This window comes from Dunckerocampus dactyliophorus, chromosome 13 (genome assembly GCF_027744805.1).
Source record: "Dunckerocampus dactyliophorus isolate RoL2022-P2 chromosome 13, RoL_Ddac_1.1, whole genome shotgun sequence".
Lineage (NCBI taxonomy): Eukaryota > Metazoa > Chordata > Actinopteri > Syngnathiformes > Syngnathidae > Dunckerocampus > Dunckerocampus dactyliophorus.
Window position 1 is genome coordinate 3547445 of NC_072831.1, and position 21802 is coordinate 3569246.

Consider the following 21802-nt stretch of genomic DNA (forward strand, 5'->3'; position numbering starts at 1 on the left):
AGTGAAATCATCACTGCAAAGGACAAAACTCAAGCTGGGCGTCCATCTGTCTCTTGTTCTCTGCACTTGCTTTGTCCATTGCTGTCTTAAACCCCCCTCTTTTGGAAAAAGTAAACAAACATACGGTATCACTGAGATACTGGGAATATCCAGCAACACAACATTTTGGCATGACATTTGACATTACTCTGCTTTAGCTGAGAGGTGTCACCATGATGATGTCACTTCTGGACATGAGGCTGAGCTGCGAGCCAGTTCCTCATAGGTCACGCCAAGGACTACAAATGCAATTTTTGCCAATTTGCTTTTCATTTTAAAAAATCAAACAATATATAACATATTTAAGCAAAGTGGATGAATCGTGTCAAGGACCCTTTTAACACTGCATGAAGTCAGCCATGGCATGTTTGACATGATAGAGTGAAAAAACGTTCTTCACCCTTTCTATGTGGAAGTGGGGTTTTTTTTGGCTTCTTAAGTTTAGATGAAATAAATTAGAGGCCTACTGGTTAGCTTGCTAGCTAGCGGCCGCCGCATGTCGCTGCAGCATAAGAGTGCAATGTGGTGTAAACAATGAATAATAGGAATGTAAAGGTGTGTTATTTCATGTCTACAGGGATCTAATAATGTTAAAAGCTGTTTTGAGAAAGCCATAAACCGTTTCTCTGTGCTCTGAAAATATTCAATTTATTAAAATTGAATCCTATATCGTGGAAATTAGTTTATCGTGGTCGGGTCTGGAACCAATTAATAAACGAGGGACGACTGTATATATACTCTTATATAATTGTTATTACACTTTCAGTCCAATATCAACACTTGTAGGTCTCAAGCCAGAATTTGATTTACAGTTGGGTGTGTGTGTTTGCGTCCTGAGAGCTTATACAGTAGATGGTATCCAATTTCTACTGTCTAGTGCCAAAACATACACATTGACATAAAGCAACAGTAGATCCTTAATCGCACCCCCTGCATGGAAAAGTGGTCTTTTAAAAACCTCAAAAATATGTGAATATTCTGTTTAAAAAAAAAAAAAAGAAAAAGAAAATGAACGCAACTTTGTGTTTGTCTTTAGGCTTCATTTCCTGACTGTCTTCTGCGTCCAGGCGAGGAATATCGACACCTGACTTCTTTCACATTCACTTCTGCGGATTGCTGATTGACCAGTTTTGAGGACCCTAACATAACCTACATCGCTTAATCTTATCTACATCGCTTAAGTACATTCCATTGCACTTCCTAAGACAAAATTATAAAAATATGAAGTTGTCATCCATTTTCCACCCATTTTCTGTACCACTTTAATGTGTCCTCATTAATGTTACGGGTTAGCTGGAGCCTGTCCCAGCTGAACTTTGGGTGGGGAACACCCAGGACTAGTCGACAAGTCAATCACAGGGCACGTACAGTATCGACAAACATTCACACTCACATTCACACCTACAGTATGTCACAAAATGACATTTTAGCAACTATTTTATATCTTTTTATATCAACCCGACCTTGAATAAGTGGAAGAAGATTGATGCAGACACAATTTGGACATTTTTGCTATCAGTGTATTTACTTCTGTTGCCAGCGGTTTAGACATTAATGGTTGTGTGTTGAGTTATTTTGAGAGGACAGCAAATTGACACTGCTATTCAAGCTGTACACTGATTACTTTACATTGTATCAAAGTGGTGTCTCTTTAGTTTTGTCCCATGAAAAGATATCATAAAATATATTTGAAGAAATGTGAGGGGTGTACTCGCCCTTCGTGTGTGGACAATTTAGACACACGGGGAGAACGGGTAAGGGAGCCTTGAAGAAGAATTACACGTCCACCAGATCAATCTCAGTGACACACAACACACAGACAAATGCAGCATTGGTTGGAACCAAAGTGTATAAAAACTCATGCTTTTGAAGCTATTTATTTGGACAAGTGGCTGCAGACTGCTTGGCAGCCTGTTCTGTTCTTCATGTTGTGAACACCAGAGGGCCATTCTATAAATTGGCCATGTTTTCCTCCACTCTGATGTGCCTCATTTCACAATGGTTCTGACTTTTATCAAAACATGTATATTGCATTAGCATTCTGTGTTGTCTGTAAGGACAGTGTCACTTTTGGTCCATGATCAATCTGACAACAGAAAATGTTTTTTTTAATAAATCTCAATATACACAATGTGCCTCTTGGCGTTTGTTTTTTAATTATATGCAACAGTCTAACGGAAATAATGCACTTTCTAAATATTACTTTCCTTATTGTTCTTGGAAGAATGCTAGGTTTTTGTGATTTAAAAACAAAAAGTAATGAAACTAAATTTACTGTCCTGCAAACCTTTACTGCGCATTGTAGAAAACTGTTGCTTAATGCTGCTTAATGCACTTGAAGTGTCTTCTTGCAAGGTACGCTGTCTTTCTTTGACATCCACCGTTTCATGAAACTTGGCCTTCATTTCGGAGGTGGTCCGTGAGCTCACTCCAAATAATGCCTCAATTTGCTTGAAGCAGCTTGAAGTTGCCGTCTGTTGCTCAGGCCTTATGGCGATAATTGTGCTACAAATTAATGTTGATCGTCAATGTTATTGATCAATTTTTTTGAGACCATCATAAGAGGTGTAATTCACATATGAACCACTAGATGGTACTGAAGTATTGTGTACCTGTGTGAGCCACATTAGCTTAGTGTAATTGAAATGAGTTTTTCTTTTTGTTTTGTGTTTTGCACTACAAAGATACACCAGAAAAGGAATGTACCAACTCCCCGGAGCTGATTATTACTTCCTATAATTCCGGGATGTGGTACGTTCACTTTCTGGCTGCTGTAATTTTCATTTGGTTTGCTGTTAGGTAATGTGTTTTGCACTTTGACAACATTGTTAGGAATACATTACACTGTAAAATACAAAATATTAAGAGTTTAAACACAAAATTATTCATAACGTAATGTGACTCACCACAGGACATTCCTCACAGCTCTGGTTCCTATAGCAGCCTGCAAGTGCTACGTACGTGCCAGTGGTGAGCGTTGTTGCCATGTCTGCCATCATTTAACAAAGTACAATATATTCTACTCTGGTACACATCTGGCCAGCAGGGTGCAGTGTTGTACTTGGAACTTCGCAGTCATGTGACCTGGTCCAAAATTCGGACACAGCACAGGAAGTGTAGAGGTTGAGTCACATGACAGCATGATGAGGGGTGGTGCTTGAGTGTGGTGAAAAGAAGAGGTTAGCAGGTAGATCATTCATCATGTTGCTGTCAGCTTGTTGGCTGCTTCTCATCTCTCTGGCAGGTGAGTCGATGAGGTGAAAGGTCATTCACCACACACGCCCAAACACGCTTATCTCATCTTTCAGGTGTCGTCTGCGGCGACGAGCTGACTGCGTTGATGGATGAAGTGTTGACATCAGAAGGCGGTCAGGTGATGCTGTCGTACTTTTACGCCAACGACATGTCTAGTGCAGAGTACTTTGTCTGGTACAAACTTCTTCCAGGACAAGCGCCGCACTTCCTCATGTCCCACACTGGACGTGGAAATGTGATAAATGGCGCCCTGAAGATGAGCGTGGAAAAAGAGCAGAGAAGAGTGAACATGCTGCTGGAGAACGTAAACGTCAGCCACTCTGGAGTCTACTACTGTGCTGTGAAGACCACTGTGACAACATGGCCTCCTCCTCCGTGCAAGAACTCTTCATGGACACTTTCTACAGTCTCCACTAGGGGGACACCTCCACAACTGTCACCTTCCATGACATTTCATCACCTTGGTAACCTTCTGTGTGTGTTAAGGAAGTGAAGGGTGGGGCATGTAATGCAGTGGCACATTGTGGGAGGCGGAGCTCCATGGTGTCATATAAAGGAGGTGTCATGGTGGTGGTTTCAGTGTTGTTGACCAGGATGCGCCTCCCTCTGGCATACGTGATGGCACTCACCGTTCTGGCAGGTGCGTCTACAGGTTGTGAGCCAAGAATCTTGTAGAGTTTGTTGAATGCTTTGTGTTATTGTAAGGTTCTTGTCAGGGCGTGATGGCATCATCCATGGAGCAGGTGGTGGTTTTGGAGGGTGACGTGCTGACACTGTCCTGCAACTTCTCCGGGGGCGACACCGGACTGTCCTGGTACCAGAAGAAACAAGGTTCACCTCCACAGCTGCTGGTCAGAGAGTATTCCCAAGCAGAAGACGATTTAACAAAGTTCAGACGTGACGGAAGCATGGGGACGTTCCATGTGGACCTGAGGTGGTCTTCACTGCACCCCCATGTTGTCATCTACTGTGCTGTGAGGCCCACAGTGACTGTGACAGTGCACGTGGCTGCACAATAACCGCACTGCATCATGCACATGACCACTTCTCACTCTGTGTGTGCGTGTGTGTGTGTGTGTGCGAGAAGCACCTCCCACAGTGGGATTAGGCCCTGCCTCCTCAGCCACCAAGTCAGCGTACAAGCAGCCCAGGAGTGCAAACATGAAGCGTACGCTGGTGTGTGTGCTGATGGCTGCCTGGAGCCTCGGTAAGGGCATGTGAGATGAGTGTGTCAAGTCGCATGATGTCTGACCACCTTTGTTGTCCTCTGACAGGTAGTGGCGATCAGACAGTCAACCAGCCAGTGGGGGACATGCACGCGATGAAGGGCGACCCTGTGACGCTGGACTGCAGCTATGAAAGCTCTGGAAGTAACGACTACATCTTCTGGTACAAACAGAACGGCCAGGCGGCACCCGAGTTCATCTTGAGTCGCTTCAAGATCGGTCAGGGAAAGACGGAGAGACGCTTTGAGAACAGATTCAGTTGCAGCATCAACGCCACCGCCCACCGAGCTCCTCTGGTGATCCAAGACGTGCAGCTGAACGACTCTGCCGTCTACTACTGCGCCCTGCAGCCCACAATGACTGACAGCTCTGCTGCACACGCACAAAAACTCCTGTAGGCCCCTCAAGTCAAAGGTCCCATTGCGGCATCACCTCACAGATTGTCACTGTGTTTCAAAGCTGGTTCGGAGAAGGTTTTCACAGCTTTTGTTGTCTATTGCCAAGGTATCAGAGGTGTCTGGACGCGTTTTATTTTGTTCTCATCAGCCTCCATAAGATTGCTGTGCTGAACTGTAAACATCATGAAGTGGCGTAGGCGTCAACTCAAGTAAATACCCAGGTTGCCTCCATTTCAACATATGTTTTTCATTGTACAGTAAATATGAGAGTCACAGCAAATGTTTAACTTTTTTAAATAGTCATGTTTACTGTCCTAGTACACAAATGTCTGAAAGTGTTTTGCACAACCGACCACAATGTCCATCAAACAAGTACTGATTGATGTGAAGCTTTAATATTTAGGAAAAGTATTCCATTTATTAATATTTGCATTGTTGGGGATGTGTAAAAGTGTTTTTCCACCACAGTCACAATAGAAATATAATCACAAATCACCAACACAATGATCACAAACTTAGTGCAAAACCTCTTGTTCATTCTACATTTTTTCCTTTTATCAACATTCATACTACAGTTTGATTATGTTTCTTATGGTTATTTCTAGCATATTGTCATGCATTTACTGTGGTGACAGGTGCAAACGCGCAGTAATATCCAAACACAAAAATGCTCCAAAATTAAAAACACACCAACACCATCAAACACAGGAAACAATGGGAACATTTTAAATTCCAGGATCATCACTCACTGGCTGCCACAGGTGCAGGTCCAATTAGCCAAGCAATCCCACTACTGCCACCAATTTTTTGTCAAATAAATACTGCCCTGAAATAAGGACTTAACTTGAGCAATTTGGTCAAATAACAAACAGTGCATAGTGGTCTGCAGATATCTGGCCAAGAATGGCTTTCTGACTGTAACGTTTGTACTTGATCACATGCAGATGAACTTCACCACCACAAAAGAAACCATAGTCCAATGAGTGACAGTAAGGCCCTACCCACATGGGAACACTTTTTTTCAGATTGAAAAAAAAGTGTGTCCCCACAGTGTCGGCTCAGCAAATAGTCACATCCAGTTCAGAAGGTATTACTGGGTAATACATAAAGCACACCTACTGTACATGTGGTGCTGTAAACAGACGCACAGACAGACAAAGCCACGTGACACACCGGAACAATAGGAGAAGAATATAAGGTCCATCATGTTCCACTTGTCCAGCTTATGACAAAGTCGAATCAATTCTGTGAGTATAAGACAAAAAAAAAAGACTGAAAAAAATCAGGAGAATGTCGACTGGGAGTCAAAATATTATGTTGGCTTTTTGGCAGCAAAACACAACTGCTCCTTCCGTGTGGACAGAAATGATTTCAGGTCAAAACGACAAAGTATTCTATTGTTTCAGCATTTTATCCACATGCAGCAGCCATAAACGTGAGGGGCAAATAGAGGTGATGTACTCCACTAATGCATCAACACCTCAGAGTGTGAAATAATGTGGCGGTACTGACAGCATGACTTGCGTGAGTTCAGGTGGTAGCCATCTTCTTTATTGCCTCATCGCATGTGCTTGTACAACACTGTGCAACTCTACTGCTCACGCTACGGCAGCTTTGAAGGGACATTACAGAAACACCACTTCATGTACACAACTTACACAGTACATTACATCTCCCTCTCTAGATGAAACTATAGCTTGTAACTTTACCACTTATCATTCACATTCAAAATTCTTTAGCTTTTTTTATTAGTTCAAATTACTTAACTTTGCGTAAGTGATCAATGAACATGCAAACATTTAAACTTTGAACTAGGAAGGAGAGGTTACCAGCACATCACTTCCTTAGGTGTCTTTACCACACCCAATGCTAAATATTCAGCCTATCGGGAGGCTTCACAGCTCTGCCTCTCCTAGTTGTGTAATGTCCGGAAGAACTGCACTGACTGGTGACCTCTTGACCTTTGGGCTGTGGAAGCTCAGATGAAACCGGAACAGGGTTCTGCGGCTCCTTGTCTGCTGGCACATCAGCATACTCAGTCCAGTCTTCATCACAAATCCTGTGTCGGTGTAAGTTGGCGGCTGCCGTGCTGGAGCGAAGACGTTGAATGTTGCGACGATAGTTCTACCCTCCACTGTTGACGATGTATGACCGGGGGAGCTATGGGCTCTGATGACAACTGCTGGAGACCACTCACTGCATCCAGGATGTGGCTGCATTAAATATGCAGAGAGACAGGTGGATTCCTGCAGCCAGATCGCAACTCTGTTCAAGTCATTTCACCGAGGAGAACTTGGACAGGACCGGCCAGACTGTTAGATTACCACAAAATGCAGTTCCAACAATATTTGACTTTCCTATCATCTTCTAAAGGTATGCTAGCATTTAACTGTGATACTACGTAGATCCTTATCATAACAAATACCTTGTGAACACTGAAACTGAGTTGTTATGCATTGTAATTTCACACCGTAGAGGTAGAAAAAACTTAAACTGGAGGGAAATTTTGAGATTTGGGTCTAGTAAATTTACTCTGTTTCAATGGAATTTTTGTTAATTCGTGGTAATTTTGATACCGAAACATAATAAATGTAGTGAATGAAGATACATGTATGTGTATGCGTGTGTGCTTTTTTTGGGTGAAGCAAGATGGCAGCAGGGACGCCCCTTCCAGTAGTATAGAGTTCAGTGGTGGGAACACTTGTGAGCTTGTGGACCACTGCTTTACTCCACAGCCTCTTCACCGTCTGCACTGCTCGCTCCGCTTCACCAGTATACTGCATGCATGCCCCTCTTTTCTATAAATGAATGAGCTTAGTACATTAGGTTGTTGATGTGTGAATGAGCAGAACGCTATCAAGTGCAACACCTTTTATTTTTAATTTTCCACAAAGGCCCTGGTTGGGGGTCTGTCAGCCCAACAAAAAGAATATCCAACAAGTGAGGACGACTGTTGCATCACGCCTCATTCAGTGTCTGCTAACAACTCTTCCTGGTGTCTTGGTCACACTTCCTTCGTTTTAATTTGCAATGCAGTAAAAGTTCGCCAGCTGCTGACCATAAACTGAACAGGTAATTACGTGCACATTTCTAATTTGTCATTTGTTATACAGAAACAAATAAATAGAGGGACAACTGTGTAACAAAGTGCCACAGTTACATTGTGAATGTCTGTCCTGCACCTCTCACCGCGTTTCTGGATATGCTTAAATCAAATGCTTCGACATATCTAACAAATCTAAAGAAGAAATTCAAGCTTTCATATATTGTGTGCTTCGGGTGCTGTATAGTTACCCATAAAGCTGACAAAACGTACCATCGCTTCATTATCATGAAGTGCTGTGTTGTAAGAATAGCACGGCGTCACACGGTTTAGTTTTCAGCTGAGGGTGCGCGCTCCCGTGACCAGCATGCAGATCTCGGCGTGGATGCAAAACTCTGCACAACACGGGTCATTGTCTGTTCGAAGAGTGGCGGGAATGCCGTGCCCGCTGAACTGCGCCTTCAGGGTGTCTATAGTGGTGCGGCTGCGCTGATCTTTGAGCTCATCTACTTCAATGTATTTGGAAAAGTAGTCCACCACTAGAATGTACTGCTTACCCTGAAACTTACTCAAACAGGTCTGACGCAACTTCCTCAAATGGGCCATCTGGAGTTTCTGTCTGCTTGAATGGTTGTCTTGGTAGCTTATTTTGAAAATCAGCACACTTAGTGCAGTTTCTGATCGTCTCTTCAATTTGTGCACTCATACCTGGCCAGTATAACACTTTTCGGGCTCACTGTTTGCTCTTCATCATCCCTACATGAGACTTATGTACTAGCATGTGATCTCGCATGGTGGGGGGCACGACTATGCTGAGACCCTTGTAGATGATTCCATCGCTCACCACTAGTTGGCGACGTGAGACCCAGTATGGCTGTGCTGGACCGGGCACTTCAAGCCTGTGGTCTGGCCAACCGCGCTCGATTACTTGGCGAAGACAGTCTAGCTCCTCCCTCGTGTACTTCTGAAGCTCTGCGTACTCCTGATTGCTGACTGCAATAAAGTTGTGCATGGACACACATTCTAGTCCTTCCATGTCTGTTGAGCTCTCTGAAAGCTGCGCTCTGGACAGTGTATCTGGGAGTTCCATATGTTTTCCTTTCCTGTACCTGATTGTTACATCATACCACTGTAGATGCAAACGCATCCTCTGTATACGCATGTTGGTCGCCAGAAGCGGTTTCTTGAAGATGTCTTCGAGTGGCTTGTGGTCGTTGTAAACTGTGACATGTGTACCAAATATGTAGTTGTGGAATTTGATACAGGCATGAACAATAAAGAGCATTTCCTTTTCAATATGCGCATAGCGCATTTCAGCGTCAGTCAGTGATCTTGAGGAGTACGCTACAGGTTGGCCTTCCTGCAGCAGGACTGCGCCAAGCCCACTGCTGCTTGTGTCACAGAATATTTCCACAGGATTGTCAGGGTGAAAATATTTCAGCACCGGGGGGTGTGTGCAGAGCTCCTTTAAGGTGTTGAAGGCCTCCTGTTTGTTGTTCTGGATTCCATGCAAACTCCACATCACGTTTTAGAAGCTGCCACAAAGGTGCATCCATTTGACTCAGGTTTGGAATTCATTTTGCCAGGTAGGTCACAAATTCAAGGAAGCGACGAACACCATCCTTGCCTGACGGGGGTGACATGTAGCGCACAGCTTCCACTTTTCCGGGGTCTGGCTTTAAACCGTCTGCCGTTATTAGGTGACCTACATATGGCACTGAAGCTTGTCTAAAATGACACTTGTTGAAGTTGAACTTCAGATTGTAGTTCGTAGCTTTCTCAACCACTTTGTGCAGGATAGCATCATGAGTATGTCATCCATCACACTGATGGCTCCTGTTATGCCTTCCAGCATTCCATCCATGATGAGCTGGAATATTTGTGGTGCACAATTTAGGCCAAAAGGTAGCCTCAGCCATCTGCACCGCCCATTTGGAGTGTTGAATGTCGTGAGGTAAGAGATTCAAGATTCAAGAGAGTTTTATTGTCATATGCATAGTAAACCAAGCAGTTATACCACGCAATGAAAATATTATTCTGTTCATTCTCCCAAGAAAAGAAAGAAAACACAAGAAAGAATAAGAACATAAGAAACATATATACCAATAAATTAAGCAACAACAACAGAAGAGACATTAATACAAATAAATAATACAAATAAATAAAGTGCAATGAGTGTGTGCGTGTGTTGCGTGCGGCGTGTGTGAGTGCTTCGTTGAGAAGCCTGATAGCCTGTGGGTAAAAACTGTTTGCCAGCCTTGTGGTCCTGGACTTCAAACTCCTGTAGCATCTGCCTGACGGTAGGAGTGTGAATAATGACTGTTGTGGATGTGTGCTGTCCTTGATGAGGTTGTGTGTTCTGTGTAGGAGTCTAGATTTATAAATGTCTTGCAGTGAGGGGAGGGCTGCCCCAACAATGTTCTGTGAGGTCTTGATTACCCGCTGGAGTGCCTTCCTATCACGTGTTGTACAGTTACCGTACCAAACAGTGATGGAGGCGGTAAGGACACTTTCGATAGTGCATCTGTAGAAGCAACTCAGGATTGTGGTGGACATGCCAAATTTCCTCAGTCTTCTCAGGAAGTACAGTCTCCTTTGGGACTTCTTCATAATTTGTTGGGTGTTGTGAGACCAGGTGAGGTCCTCGCTGATGTGTGTGCCAAGGAACTTGAAGGTTTTCACCCTCTCCACCTCAGTCTCATCAATAAACAGGGCTCTATGCGGCTCCTTTTCCCTTGTTCTTGGGTCAATGATCATCTCTTTAGTCTTATCTGTATTGAGAAGGAGATTGTTATCACGACACCAAGCTATGAGGTCCGCCACCTCTCTTCTGTATGATGTTTCAACACCACCAGTGATCAGGCCGATGACTGTAGCGTCATCTGCGAATTTAATGATGCTGGTGTTGTTCTGGGAGGCCACGCAATCGTAGGTGAAGAGCGTGTAGAGGAGCAGACTCAGCACACACCCCTGCGGGGTCCCAGTGCTCACAATTCTTGAGCTGGATGTGCGATTGTGGACTCTGACTGACTGGGGCCTGCCTGTTAGAAAGTTAAACACCCAGTTACAGAGGGAGGGAGACAGGCCAAGTGTGAGGAGCTTATTTGTGAGTTTGTGCGGGCTGACTCTATTAAATGCAGAGCTATAATCTATAAATAGCATTCTGACGTATGTGTCCTGGCCCTGTAGGTGAAAAAGGGCTGTGTGGATGGCAGTGTTGACTGCATCATCCGTGGACCGGTTCTGGCGATATGCAAACTGTAGAGGGTTCACAGTTGCCGGGATGCTCTTTTTGATGTGGGTCATGACTATTCTTTCAAAGCACTTCATTACAATAGGAGTGAGTGCTATAGGGCGATAGTCATTCAAGCAGGTCACGTTGCTCTTCTTGGGTACGGGCACTATGGTGGTGGACGTAAAGCAGGTCGGTACAGATGCTTGTGCAAGCGACAGGTTAAATATGTCAGCAAGCACATCAGCTAGCTCTGATGAGCAAACACGAAGTGCACGTCCTGAGATGTTGTCTGAGCCTGCAGCTTTTCGTGGGTTTGTTTTGTTCAGAACCCTGCGCACATCAGCTGATGTCACCATGAGAGGTGAGTCCTGTGTGCTCCCCAAGTCCAGCCACCCTCTCTGCTCATCAGGGGTTTGGGTGTCAAAGCGGGCATAGAAATCATTCAGCTCATCTGGAAGTGTGGTTTGGCTGGACGTGGCTACGCTACTCCGCTGTCGATAGTCTGTGATGTGCTGGAGCCCCGCCCACATGCGCCGAGGGTCTGAGGTGGAATAGTAGCCCTCCAGCTTCTGTCTGTACTGTCTTTTGGCCTCTCGTATGGACCTCCTCGGGTCATATCTGGCCTTTTTGTAGTCCTCAGCGGTGCCCGTGACAAATGCAGTCGAACGAGCACGTAGCTTAGCCTTTACATCACAGTTCATCCAAGGTTTTTGATTACGGTAATTTCTGAAATACTTGGTGGTGGTAACAGTCTCTATGCATGTGCTAATGTAGCCAGTAACAGCGGAAGCATATTCATTCAAATCAACAGTACAATCTTCCCTCCCTGCTGCAGTTTTAAACACATCACAGTTTGTGCAGCCAAAGCAGTCCTGAAGTACTTGATCAGTTTCTTCATTCCACACTTTAACTGCTGTACTTACAGGGGAAGCTTTTTTAAGAAGTTGTCTGTATGTTGGATAAAGGAATATGGCCTTTCCAAAGTGGGGTCTTGGAACAGCCTTCAAAGCACCTTTCATGTTGCTGTAGTAGTAGGTGTAGTAGGTAAGATCAGGGGATGGCAATCATTTTTTCCATTGGGGCCGCATAAGAAACACAAAATGTTGTGGAGGGCCAAGCCAAAAGGCTGAGCTATAATATAATTATATATAACATTTATTGTATTTCTTTATTTAAATAAAGCAGTAAGTAGAATTACTTTGACAAGCGGACAAAATGTGTTAAAGTTTACGCAAGTAAAAAGTGAGATTGCCTTCCAAAAAAATTTAATTTATTCACACAAATTTCTCAAAACAATGGTAGACAGGTAGAGGATCTATATCTGGATTTTGTAAATTTCATCACTGAAAATGTTTGTTCGCAAATGTAGGTAGAGCCAAAGAGAACAAACATCTTCTGCACATGTTTCCTATTGTTCGGAAAGAGTAGAAATCCAGCAGAGATCCTGACTTAAAGTGCTCTGCCAGCACAGCATCAATGAGTTCCAGATGAACATCCCTGGATGCATCATCCACACTGCAGGTAAAGGGAAAGGAAATCATGTCCATTTCACCCTCCATTGTTCTGAGATCCTCAAAGCGCCTTGAAAACTCACCATGCAATGCTCCTAACATGGCTGAGTACCTGCACAGGTGATGTGACTTCTTTCAGGGTTTGCATGTGAGTGACAGTGTTGCTCTCCAGTTGTCTTGAAAGAAACTATCTTTCTCATGAAAGCCTTCACCACAATGTGCATTTCATGTAGAAAAAGGTCCTTGCCTTGCAGCTTGGTGTTCAGTTCGTTCATCAGGGCAGTCACATCAACAGCAAATGCAAAATCTGTCATCCAGTCCTCATCTGAGCGCTCTGGGATGTCTTTGCCCTTCGTTTCACAAAAAACAAGAATGGCTTGCTGTTTTGGCTATTTTATGGGATATCACAAAGCTGGTCTTGGTTGCTTCATCACTGAATGTATGGAGCTTGGTAAAAAAGCCTTGTTGCGTTTGCAGTTTAGCTAACAAAGCGTCCGATGTGCGTGCTTTTTCGGGGTCAGTCATTTTTTAAATATTTCTCCCGGTGTTCCGTCAGCTAATGCCGACTCAGATTGTAGTCCTTAAACACGGCGATCTGCTGCAAAAACTTTTTTTAGCCTGAGGTAAAGGTTTTTCCCTTTCTAGTCGTGAACTGATATTTTCCTAAAACTTGCCTACATTCTACTCACTGATTACTAAAGATTGGAAAAAGCTAGAAACAAACTTTTTTTGTCTGATGAAAGACCGGAGTCTAATCTTTCTTTTGGTAGGTTCCATGTTTACAGTATATAGCCATAGAACAATATATTCTGTGTGCCTTGAAAGATCCGTCAAAATCATGTAAAATGGCTGGTACTGAATGGGTTGTCTTTTGAAAAACGGCTGTGATTGAATGAGTTAACCAGCTGAAAAGACCAATAAATGTGCGACTTCGTTATTTAGACGGAATCATTAAAGGGCGCAATGGGATAGAGCCTTAAGCAGAATTTGCTTTCATTGTATACCACATAAAGGTTTTATGCAAACTGCGTTTTCTGCAGACGATCCTCTACATATAGTTACCAGCTTCCCAGACCTAGGCCACGTCCCCTGGAGAAGGAGGAGCTAAAGTTACAAAGGGACAGCTTGAAATGCGGTGCGAGCTGAAGTTGCAGAGCCTGGAGCGAAGCCAACCTGACAGACAGTTGAAGAAGTTTCAAACAGGTGATATGTTTCTTTTTTTTCAGTGGATACACGTGTGTGTGTGTGTGTGTGTGTGTTGGTGTGTGTGTCCGTGTGTGTGTGTGTGTGTGTGCGAGTGTGTCTTAAAAAACATCTAAGTCATGTGTATGAGGTTGGAGGTCAGTGTGTTGTTTTTGTTGTAGTGTTTGTTGTTGTGTGAATGCTGCTGTGGGCTACAAGATCTACTTTGGCGGCGGGACCAGCTTGACGGTTGAAAGCAGTAAGTTCTACTGGACTACGTTCTTCTTCTTACTTCATTCATGCTCATTATTCCACATCTTTGCTGCCTCACTTTGACTGAAATCAAACTAGTAGTTTTACTTACTAATGCTAATCAAGCCTTTACACGCAGAACCACGCCACATTCGCATTTGTGTGTGTGTGTGGATGGTTCTCTTGAGGTTCTTGTTGAGGTCACAACCGGTGTGTGTCTGGACTCAACAGATTACTTTTTAGAAGCGGAACGAGACTGACAGTGGAAGTCGGTAAGTTCTACTTTCAGAACAGAACCCAAACTGGTGACAAACTCTACAATCGTTACTGATTTTAATTTTAAATGTTGAATGTTCAGTAAACTAGAAATGCAGAACCGACTGAGCGTAGAACCTGAACCACAAGTCATGCAGATGATATCTGTGTATATGAGGACCTAAAGGTTCTCATGAGGTTCTTGTTGAGGTCACAACTAGTGTGTGTCTGGATTCAACAGATTACTGTTTGGAAGCGGAACCAGACTGACAGTGGAAGATAGTATGTTTAATTTTCATTCTAGAATGCGAAGGAGAACCCAAACTGACAGCAAATTTGTTTTGTTCAATGTGTAAAACTTGACAATTATTAATGCGTTTAATGTTCAGTAAACTGGCCATGTGGAACCTGACTGACCTGAACCTGAACCACAAGTCATGCAGATGATATCTGTGTGTGTGAATACCCTAGGTTTCTCGTGGGGTTTTGTTGGGGTCACAACCAGTGTGTGTCTGGAGCAAACAGCAGATTAGTTTTTGGAAGCGGGACCAGACTGACAGTGGACGCCAGTAAATTCTACTTTCAAGCTTGAACTTAAGTAGAACCAAAACTCGCAGTAAATTAGTTTTGTTTGAAAATGTAAAGGTTATTAACGAGCTTACTGTTCAGTAAACTGACCATGCGGAACCTGAACCACCAGTTATGTAGTTCAATGATATTTGTGTGTGTGAGGACCCCAAGTTTCTTGTGAGGTTCTTGTCGAAGTCACAACCAGTGTGTGTCTGGAGCCAGCAAATTACTTTTTGGAAGCGGAACCAGACTGACTGTGGAAGACCGTAAGTTCTTCTTTCAAGCTTGAACATAAAGTAGAACCCAAACTCGCACAAAATGTATTTTGTTTCAAAATGTAAAACTTATTTTAACAACCTTACTGTTCAGTAAACTGGCAATGCGGAACCTGACTGACCGTATAACCTGAACCACAAGTCAAGCAGGTCGATTACTTGTGTGTGTGTGAGGATCCCAAGTTTCTTGTGAGGTTCTTGTTGAGGTCACAACCAGTGTGTGTCTGGAGTCAACAGATTACTTTTTGGAAGTGGAACGAGACTGATAGTGGATTCCAGTAAGTTCTTTTTTCAAGCTGGAACATAAAGTAGAACCCAAACTGACAGCAAATTTGTTTTGTTCAATGTGTAAAACTTGACAATTATTTATGCGTTTAATGTTCAGTAAACTGGCCATGTGGAACCTGACTGACCTGAACCTGAACCACAAGTCATGCAGATGATATCTGTGTGTGTGAATACCCTAGGTTTCTCGTGGGGTTTTGTTGGGGTCACAACCAGTGTGTGTCTGGAGCAAACAGCAGATTAGTTTTTGGAAGCGGGACCAGACTGACAGTGGATGCCAGTAAATTCTACTTTCCTGCTTGAACTTAAGTAGAACCAAAACTCGCAGTAAATTAGTTTTGTTTGAAAATGTAAAGGTTATTAACGAGCTTACTATTCAGTAAACTGGCCATGCGGAACCTGAACCACCAGTTATGCAGTTCGATGATATTTGTGTGTGTGAGGACCCCAAGTTTCTTGTGAGGTTCTTGTCGAAGTCACAACCAGTGTGTGTCTGGAGCCAGCAAATTACTTTTTGGAAGCGGAACCAGACTGACTGTGGAAGACCGTAAGTTCTTCTTTCAAGCTTGAACATAAAGTAGAACCCAAACTCACACAAAATGTATTTTGTTTCAAAATGTAAAACTTATTTTAACAACCTTGCTGTTCAGTAAACTGGCAATGCGGAACCTGACTGACCGTATAACCTGAACCACAAGTCATGCAGGTCGATTACTTGTGTGTGTGTGAGGATACCAAGTTTCTTGTGAGGTTCTTCTTGAGGTCACAACCAGTGTGTGTATGGAGTCAACAGATTACTTTTTGGAAGTGGAACAAGACTGATAGTGGATGCCAGTAAGATCTTCTTTCAAGCTTGAACATAAAGTAGAACCCAAAATGGCAGCAAATTTGTTTTGTTTCAAAGTGTAAAACTTTTTAACGTGTTTAACGTTCAGTAAACTGGCCATGTGGAACCTGATTGAGCGTAGAACCTGAACCACAAGGCATGCAGATTTGTGTGTGAGGGGCCAAAGGTTCTCATGAGGTTCTTGTTGAGGTCATAACCAGTGTGTGTTTGGAAACTCACACTGGTTAGTTTTTGGAAGCGGAACCAGACTGACAGTGGAACTCCGTAAGTTTGACTTTCATGCTAGAAAGTGAGGAACCCAAAAGAATACAAACTGGCTTCAATTTGTAAAAACGTATAAAAATATAGAAAACAATTTAAATGTTTATTCTTCAAATGAATGAATGAATAAAATTAGACAATCATTACTGAGTTTAATATTCAGTAAAATGGACATTCGGATCCTGACTGAGTGTAACCCGATCTGCTTCACTGCCCCGCATCGGGGCTCGAACGCAAGACCTTCGCAATGGGAGGCGAGAGTGCTGACCACACGGCCAAAAGCCCAGACTTTTGACCGCGTGTTCAGTACGTTCAGAGGGAGTGAGGTTTACCAAAGTACACTTGCACAGCCTCACAGGCTGGCATCCGTTACATGAGCATAGAACCAGAGTGAATGCTGATGATTTGTATTTGTGTGAAGAAACATAGGGTCTCATGAGATTCTTGTTGAGGTCGACAAATTACTTTTTGGATGCTAGAACGTGAAGGAGAACCCAAAACTGGGGTCGCTCACTTAAAAAAACCTGTGTGTGTGTGAGGACCCAAAGGTTCTCATGAGGTTGGAAGCAGAACCAGACTGACAGCGGAGTCCCGTAAGTTCTACTTTCATTGGGGAACTTAAAGTAGAACCCAAACTCTGAGCAAATTTGATTTCTTTCAAAAGTGTAAACTTGTTAATGAGTTTAATGTTCAGAAACTGGCCATGCGGAACCTGACTGAGTGTAGAACCTGAATCACAAGTCATGCAGGTAATATTTGTGTGTGTGAGGACCCAAAAGGTTCTAATGAGGTTTTTGTTGAGGTCGCAAGCAGTGTGTGTCTGGATACGACAGATTCCTTTTTGGAAATGGAACCAGACTGACAGTTGAACTCCGTAAGTTTTACTTTCATGCTAGAACGTGAAGGAGAAGCCGAAACTGGCTAGGACAAAACATATCGGAAATAACTTTTTCAAATTCCAATTGAATTAACAAAATGAGACCATCATTAAAAGTTTAATGTTCACTAAATTGGACACATGAATGTAAGTCGAAGTGGTTCTCATGAGGTTCTGGTTGAGGTCACAGCCAGTGTGTGTCTGGACTCTAGAGATTACTTTCTGGAAGCAGAACAAGACTCCAGACGAGGACAGTGGAGGCCCCTTAAGTTCTACTTAAATGCTAGAACGTGTAGGAGAACCCAAACTGGAGACACTGTTAAACCCATGAAGGGAAAGCTGCTGAATCATTTGTGTGTGTGTGTGTGTGTGTGTGTGTGTGTGGGTGTGTGTGTGTGTGTGTATAGAGGAGGACTGGGAGCCATCGTTCTACAAATTGGACAAATTGGAGGGTAACGTGACGGCTTGCCTCGCCACTGGCTTTAGCAGACAAAACGCCATGGAGACGGCAGGAAAAGGAGACGTGTTCCAGGGATCGCATGCTGTGCGGATATTGGGTGACTCGCTGTACAATCAGGTGACACTGCTCTCGGCCGAGCACGCCGACTCATGTGAGAAAGGTATGTGAAGAGTGTTGGCGGGGCCGATGTCAGCATGAACGCCACAGAGCACCATCACCATGTGACATCTGCTTCCTGGTTTGCCATAGCAGGTGACAGTGGACCGGGGTGGTGCCAGGGCGCCTTGGCGCCAGGTGAGTATTGAACCTGAAGGAGGTGGAACATGTGCGGTGTGACTTAAATGTGTGTATCCTTGGCAGACGAGAAGGTCAACCTGGTCTCTCTCACAGTCCTCGTCCTCCGTCTTGTCTTCGCCAAGACGCTCGCCATCAACGGCGTCATGACGCTGCGCCTGTGGCTCGCTGTACCCCAGTAGACCTCCATGCGCCACGACCATCACCTCCCCTTTCTGAAAGGAGCGGCTGTGTATGTGTGTATGTGTATGTGGTGTTGCTTTTTGAGTTAAATTTATTACAGTCAATAAATCAATAAATATCATTGTTTTGGATTATTAATATCATTTTGTGCATCTGTTATTATGGTATTGATCCATACAATGCTTCATAGTGATAATAATCAATATAATACACTGTGATAAGTAATGATTCAAAACTTGTTTAGCTTTCAGTGTGTTTGCGTGCATGTGCAGCTGTGCTCTGATTGGCTCCCGCCCACAGAGCATCTTTGTGACTCTTTCCACAGGAAGTGGTCACCATGGCACTGCGTCACAGATGTCAGCTGTGGTTGGGACAGGATGTGGGCAGGTGCTCAAACACTCCTCGTCACTGTCGTCTTCACTTACTGTCAATCACATGACCTCTGCTGCCATGACAGGAAGTGTACGACTCCACTACCTGAGAGCAATGGTTGTTGTTGCGAGCGGAGTCGCTGCAGGCAGGAAGTGCAGGCTTCTTGCGGCGGCCGCAGAGAAGCTTCCAGGTCACATGAGCACGTCAAGAAGAGTGCAGCATGCACCTGTGTGCTCTCTGTTCTTGGTCGTGACATGATGTGTTCCTGCTATTTCATGGAATTGATTGTTTAAAATGGATCCCAATTACTTGCTACCAATGCAGCACCATGGGCTCATCAACAGGATAACTACAAACAAGAGTGTTTTACAAAACAGTACGGCAACACTGGATATACAGGATAACAAGGTCCAGTTCATTCAAATTTCTCTTCAGGCTGTTAGTGTGTGTTCAAGGAAGCACTGACTGTGGGACTTTTACACTTCCAATTGGAACAGTGAAATTAACAACCCAATTTTGTCCTTTCCGCCATGGTCTTTATAGCCGTCATAGATATTTGCTGATGTAGTCCTGTGTGTTTCTGTTGTTTTGTTGCTGTTGACCTTGTCTCACTCTTTATTGTCCCCCTTTTGTCCGCGCACTCCCCCCTCTGTTTTTTTTTTTCTTTTCTTCTCTATTCCTTCTTGCTGCGGTCCGGCCGCTCCAAATTTCCATAACAAAAAAAAACATCAAAGTCAAATAAATTCTGTATAACGGGAAGTGTATCTCACACTTTTCCCGGGCAGAGCAAATCTGTTGAGCACGTAAGGGCATTTAGATCAACAATACTATCTGCCCTAATGGCTGGACAGGACAAGAACAAAAAACAAGGAAAAAAGGAAAAGGAAAAACTAATCGGCTCCCAATGACACGAGCCAGCTCCTGTCGTTCATTTCAAAGAGCCAATAGTTTCTCGAAACATCACTACTTGTCACTGTCATCATCATGGCGCAGTGGTTGGAAGCGTCGCCGACCATCAACGGTCTTGTTACTGAGCCATGGCCCGGCTCGTGTTCCCACAAATCTCTGCGGACCGGGGTGGTGGTGGTGAGGGTTGTATAGCGATGTCATTTATCTCATTTAGTATGTATTGTGTAAAACTAAGACAGGAACAACATCAAATTAAAAGCACAAAGTGAATACAGATCTACCATCCACCACTATAAGCTTGGAGTTTGTTTTTCAGAGAGAAGATTATAGCGCCGCTGCTTGATGTGTGCTAACAGGCAGTGTGCTAGCATGAATTAACTTGAAGCTGTGCATCGAGGGAAAGGCTTCTTGAGACGTCATCTGTACTTCTGTGAAGAAGGTGTCGGACGTTTCGCTCCTCATCCAAAGAGCTTCGTCAGCGAACTAGTAAGTGCTGGTAGCCTAGGCCTTAAGTACAGTAAGAGTGGGCAGAATTGGTGTGCCAACACCCTCCTTCTATTGGTTCATTACACTAAGCCTGGGCGGAGTAGTGCTATAATCCGCTCCTGCTATTGACACCTCCGATAAAAGGGAAGTGTCGCTCCCTGAGTTGGGTATGAACGACTCTGATACTGGCTCGTTAGCATCTATTGTTCTGGCTCGGCCCTGGCTTCACCTCATTTGCAAGACTAAGAGCTGTGGGTTTTGGTCTCAGTAACCTGCTGAACACAGGGTCCAAATTAAACCTCAAACCACCATTCCGATTCAATGATGGGTTCTGTTGTTTGACAAAAATAGCTTCCTTTACTCCTCTTTCAAACCATCTGTTTTCTTTGGCCAAAATCTTTACATCGCTGTCCTGAAAAGAGTGATTGGTTACTTTAAGGTGTAGATGTACTGCTGATTGAGGACCACTCGAGTTGTCCCTGCGATGTTGATAAAGCCTTTTTTGGAGCATTTGCTTAGTTTCCCCAATGTAGTGCTCTTTGCATTCCTCATCTTTACAGTGGATGGAATAGACCACATTGCTCTGTTTTTGGTTTGGAGCCTTGTCTTTAGGATGCACTCATTTTTGTCTCAGGGTATTTACTGGTTTGAAATAGGTAGGAATTTTGTGTTGCCATAAGATCCTCTGGAGTTTTTCGGAGACCCCCGCTACATAAGGGACTACCACTCCTCTCCTTTTTGCTTCTGTGGGCTTTTGGGTTTCTTTCCCTACGCTCTTCTTTTGACATTTGTTAAAAGCCCACCGCGGGTACCCACAGGTTGAGAGCGCTCTCTGGACACTAATTAGACTTTTTATTTTTTCTTCATAGTCCAATGTGTTGAGAACCACTGTGCATCTGCCCTTATCAGCTGGTAAGATGGTGATGCCTTCATCTTTCTGCAGAGCCGCTAATGCTTTCCTCTCACCTATCGTGATATTGGACGGTGGTGGTTTAGCACTACTGAGAAGGTGATGAAGCTCTTCGGATGAGGAGTGAAACGTCCGACACCTTCTTCACAGAAGTACAGATGACGTCTGAAGAAACCTTTTCCTCGACTACTGAGAAGGGCCGATATTCTCAGACGAAGGTCCCCTGCCTCTGTTCTAGAAAGGTTATTGTTCCTGATGGCCGATTCAGCTGCTGTGATATAGTCTACTGTGGGTATCGTTTTAGGAGTCACTGAGAAGTTGAGACCCTTGGTTAATACTGCCTTCTCTGTCTCCAAGAGGCTTCTGTCTGACAGATTTTTGATCCAATTTTCTTTAGTATTGGTCTGATTACCCCCATCCTTAGTGTTTACGACAAGCTGTGGTTGATTTTCCAATAGAAGTTTCTGGAATTTTCCCTTATGCCTTTCTTTGGTTTTGCTGTGGTGCTTCATATAACCCGATTTAGTAAATTCACAAACCTCCTGATAGGTTTCATGCGTAAGCTTGGTTTGCAATCTCTGATAGAAGGTTTCTACTTCAGACTGTTTATTTCTTATCTCTATGTTAAGTCTCCTAATTCTCAAATTCTGTATTTTTCTGATGTAGTTTAGTTGCAT

At 43.7% G+C, this 21802-nt stretch overlaps 2 protein-coding genes and 1 gene segment (V, D, J or C); all 3 read left to right on the forward strand.

The window, feature by feature from the left end:
* Positions 1-3496, forward strand: part of LOC129192547 (galactose mutarotase-like) — a 29925-nt gene extending 26429 nt beyond the window's left edge. The window contains exon 9 of one of the 2 annotated variants that reach the window (XM_054796691.1): positions 3348-3496. In XM_054796691.1, the coding sequence (XP_054652666.1) occupies positions 3348-3371 (24 nt within the window). In that variant the 3' untranslated portion in view covers positions 3372-3496. Of the gene's footprint in view, positions 1-1075; positions 2162-3347 lie in introns of those variants that run through there. The other variant, XM_054796689.1, reaches the window with a different exon arrangement.
* Positions 3497-3784: 288 nt separating this feature from the next.
* On the forward strand, positions 3785-4454 carry LOC129192548 (immunoglobulin kappa chain variable 12-41-like). The segment is given in 2 exon segments: positions 3785-3934; positions 4000-4454. Coding segments are annotated over 2 exon segments (414 nt in total).
* Positions 4341-18926, forward strand: LOC129192549 (T cell receptor alpha chain MC.7.G5-like). The gene is made up of 6 exons (XM_054796693.1): positions 4341-4501; positions 4569-4869; positions 14087-14148; positions 17919-18131; positions 18221-18265; positions 18332-18926. The coding sequence occupies exons 1-6, from the start codon at positions 4456-4458 to the stop codon at positions 18445-18447; spliced, it is 783 nt and encodes a 260-aa protein (XP_054652668.1). The 5' UTR covers positions 4341-4455; the 3' UTR covers positions 18448-18926.
* Positions 18927-21802: the final 2876 nt, after the last annotated feature.

Bases quoted from the DNA above. Each gene is read 5' to 3' on its own strand.
- LOC129192549 (XM_054796693.1), top strand. From the start codon at position 4,456: ATGAAGCGTACGCTGGTGTGTGTGCTGATGGCTGCCTGGAGCCTCG. The intron at 4,870-14,086 runs GCCCACAATGAC...TTGTTGTTGTGT, and splicing joins GTCTACTACTGCGCCCTGCA to GAATGCTGCTGTGGGCTACA. The intron at 18,132-18,220 runs GTATGTGAAGAG...GGTTTGCCATAG, and splicing joins CGCCGACTCATGTGAGAAAG to CAGGTGACAGTGGACCGGGG.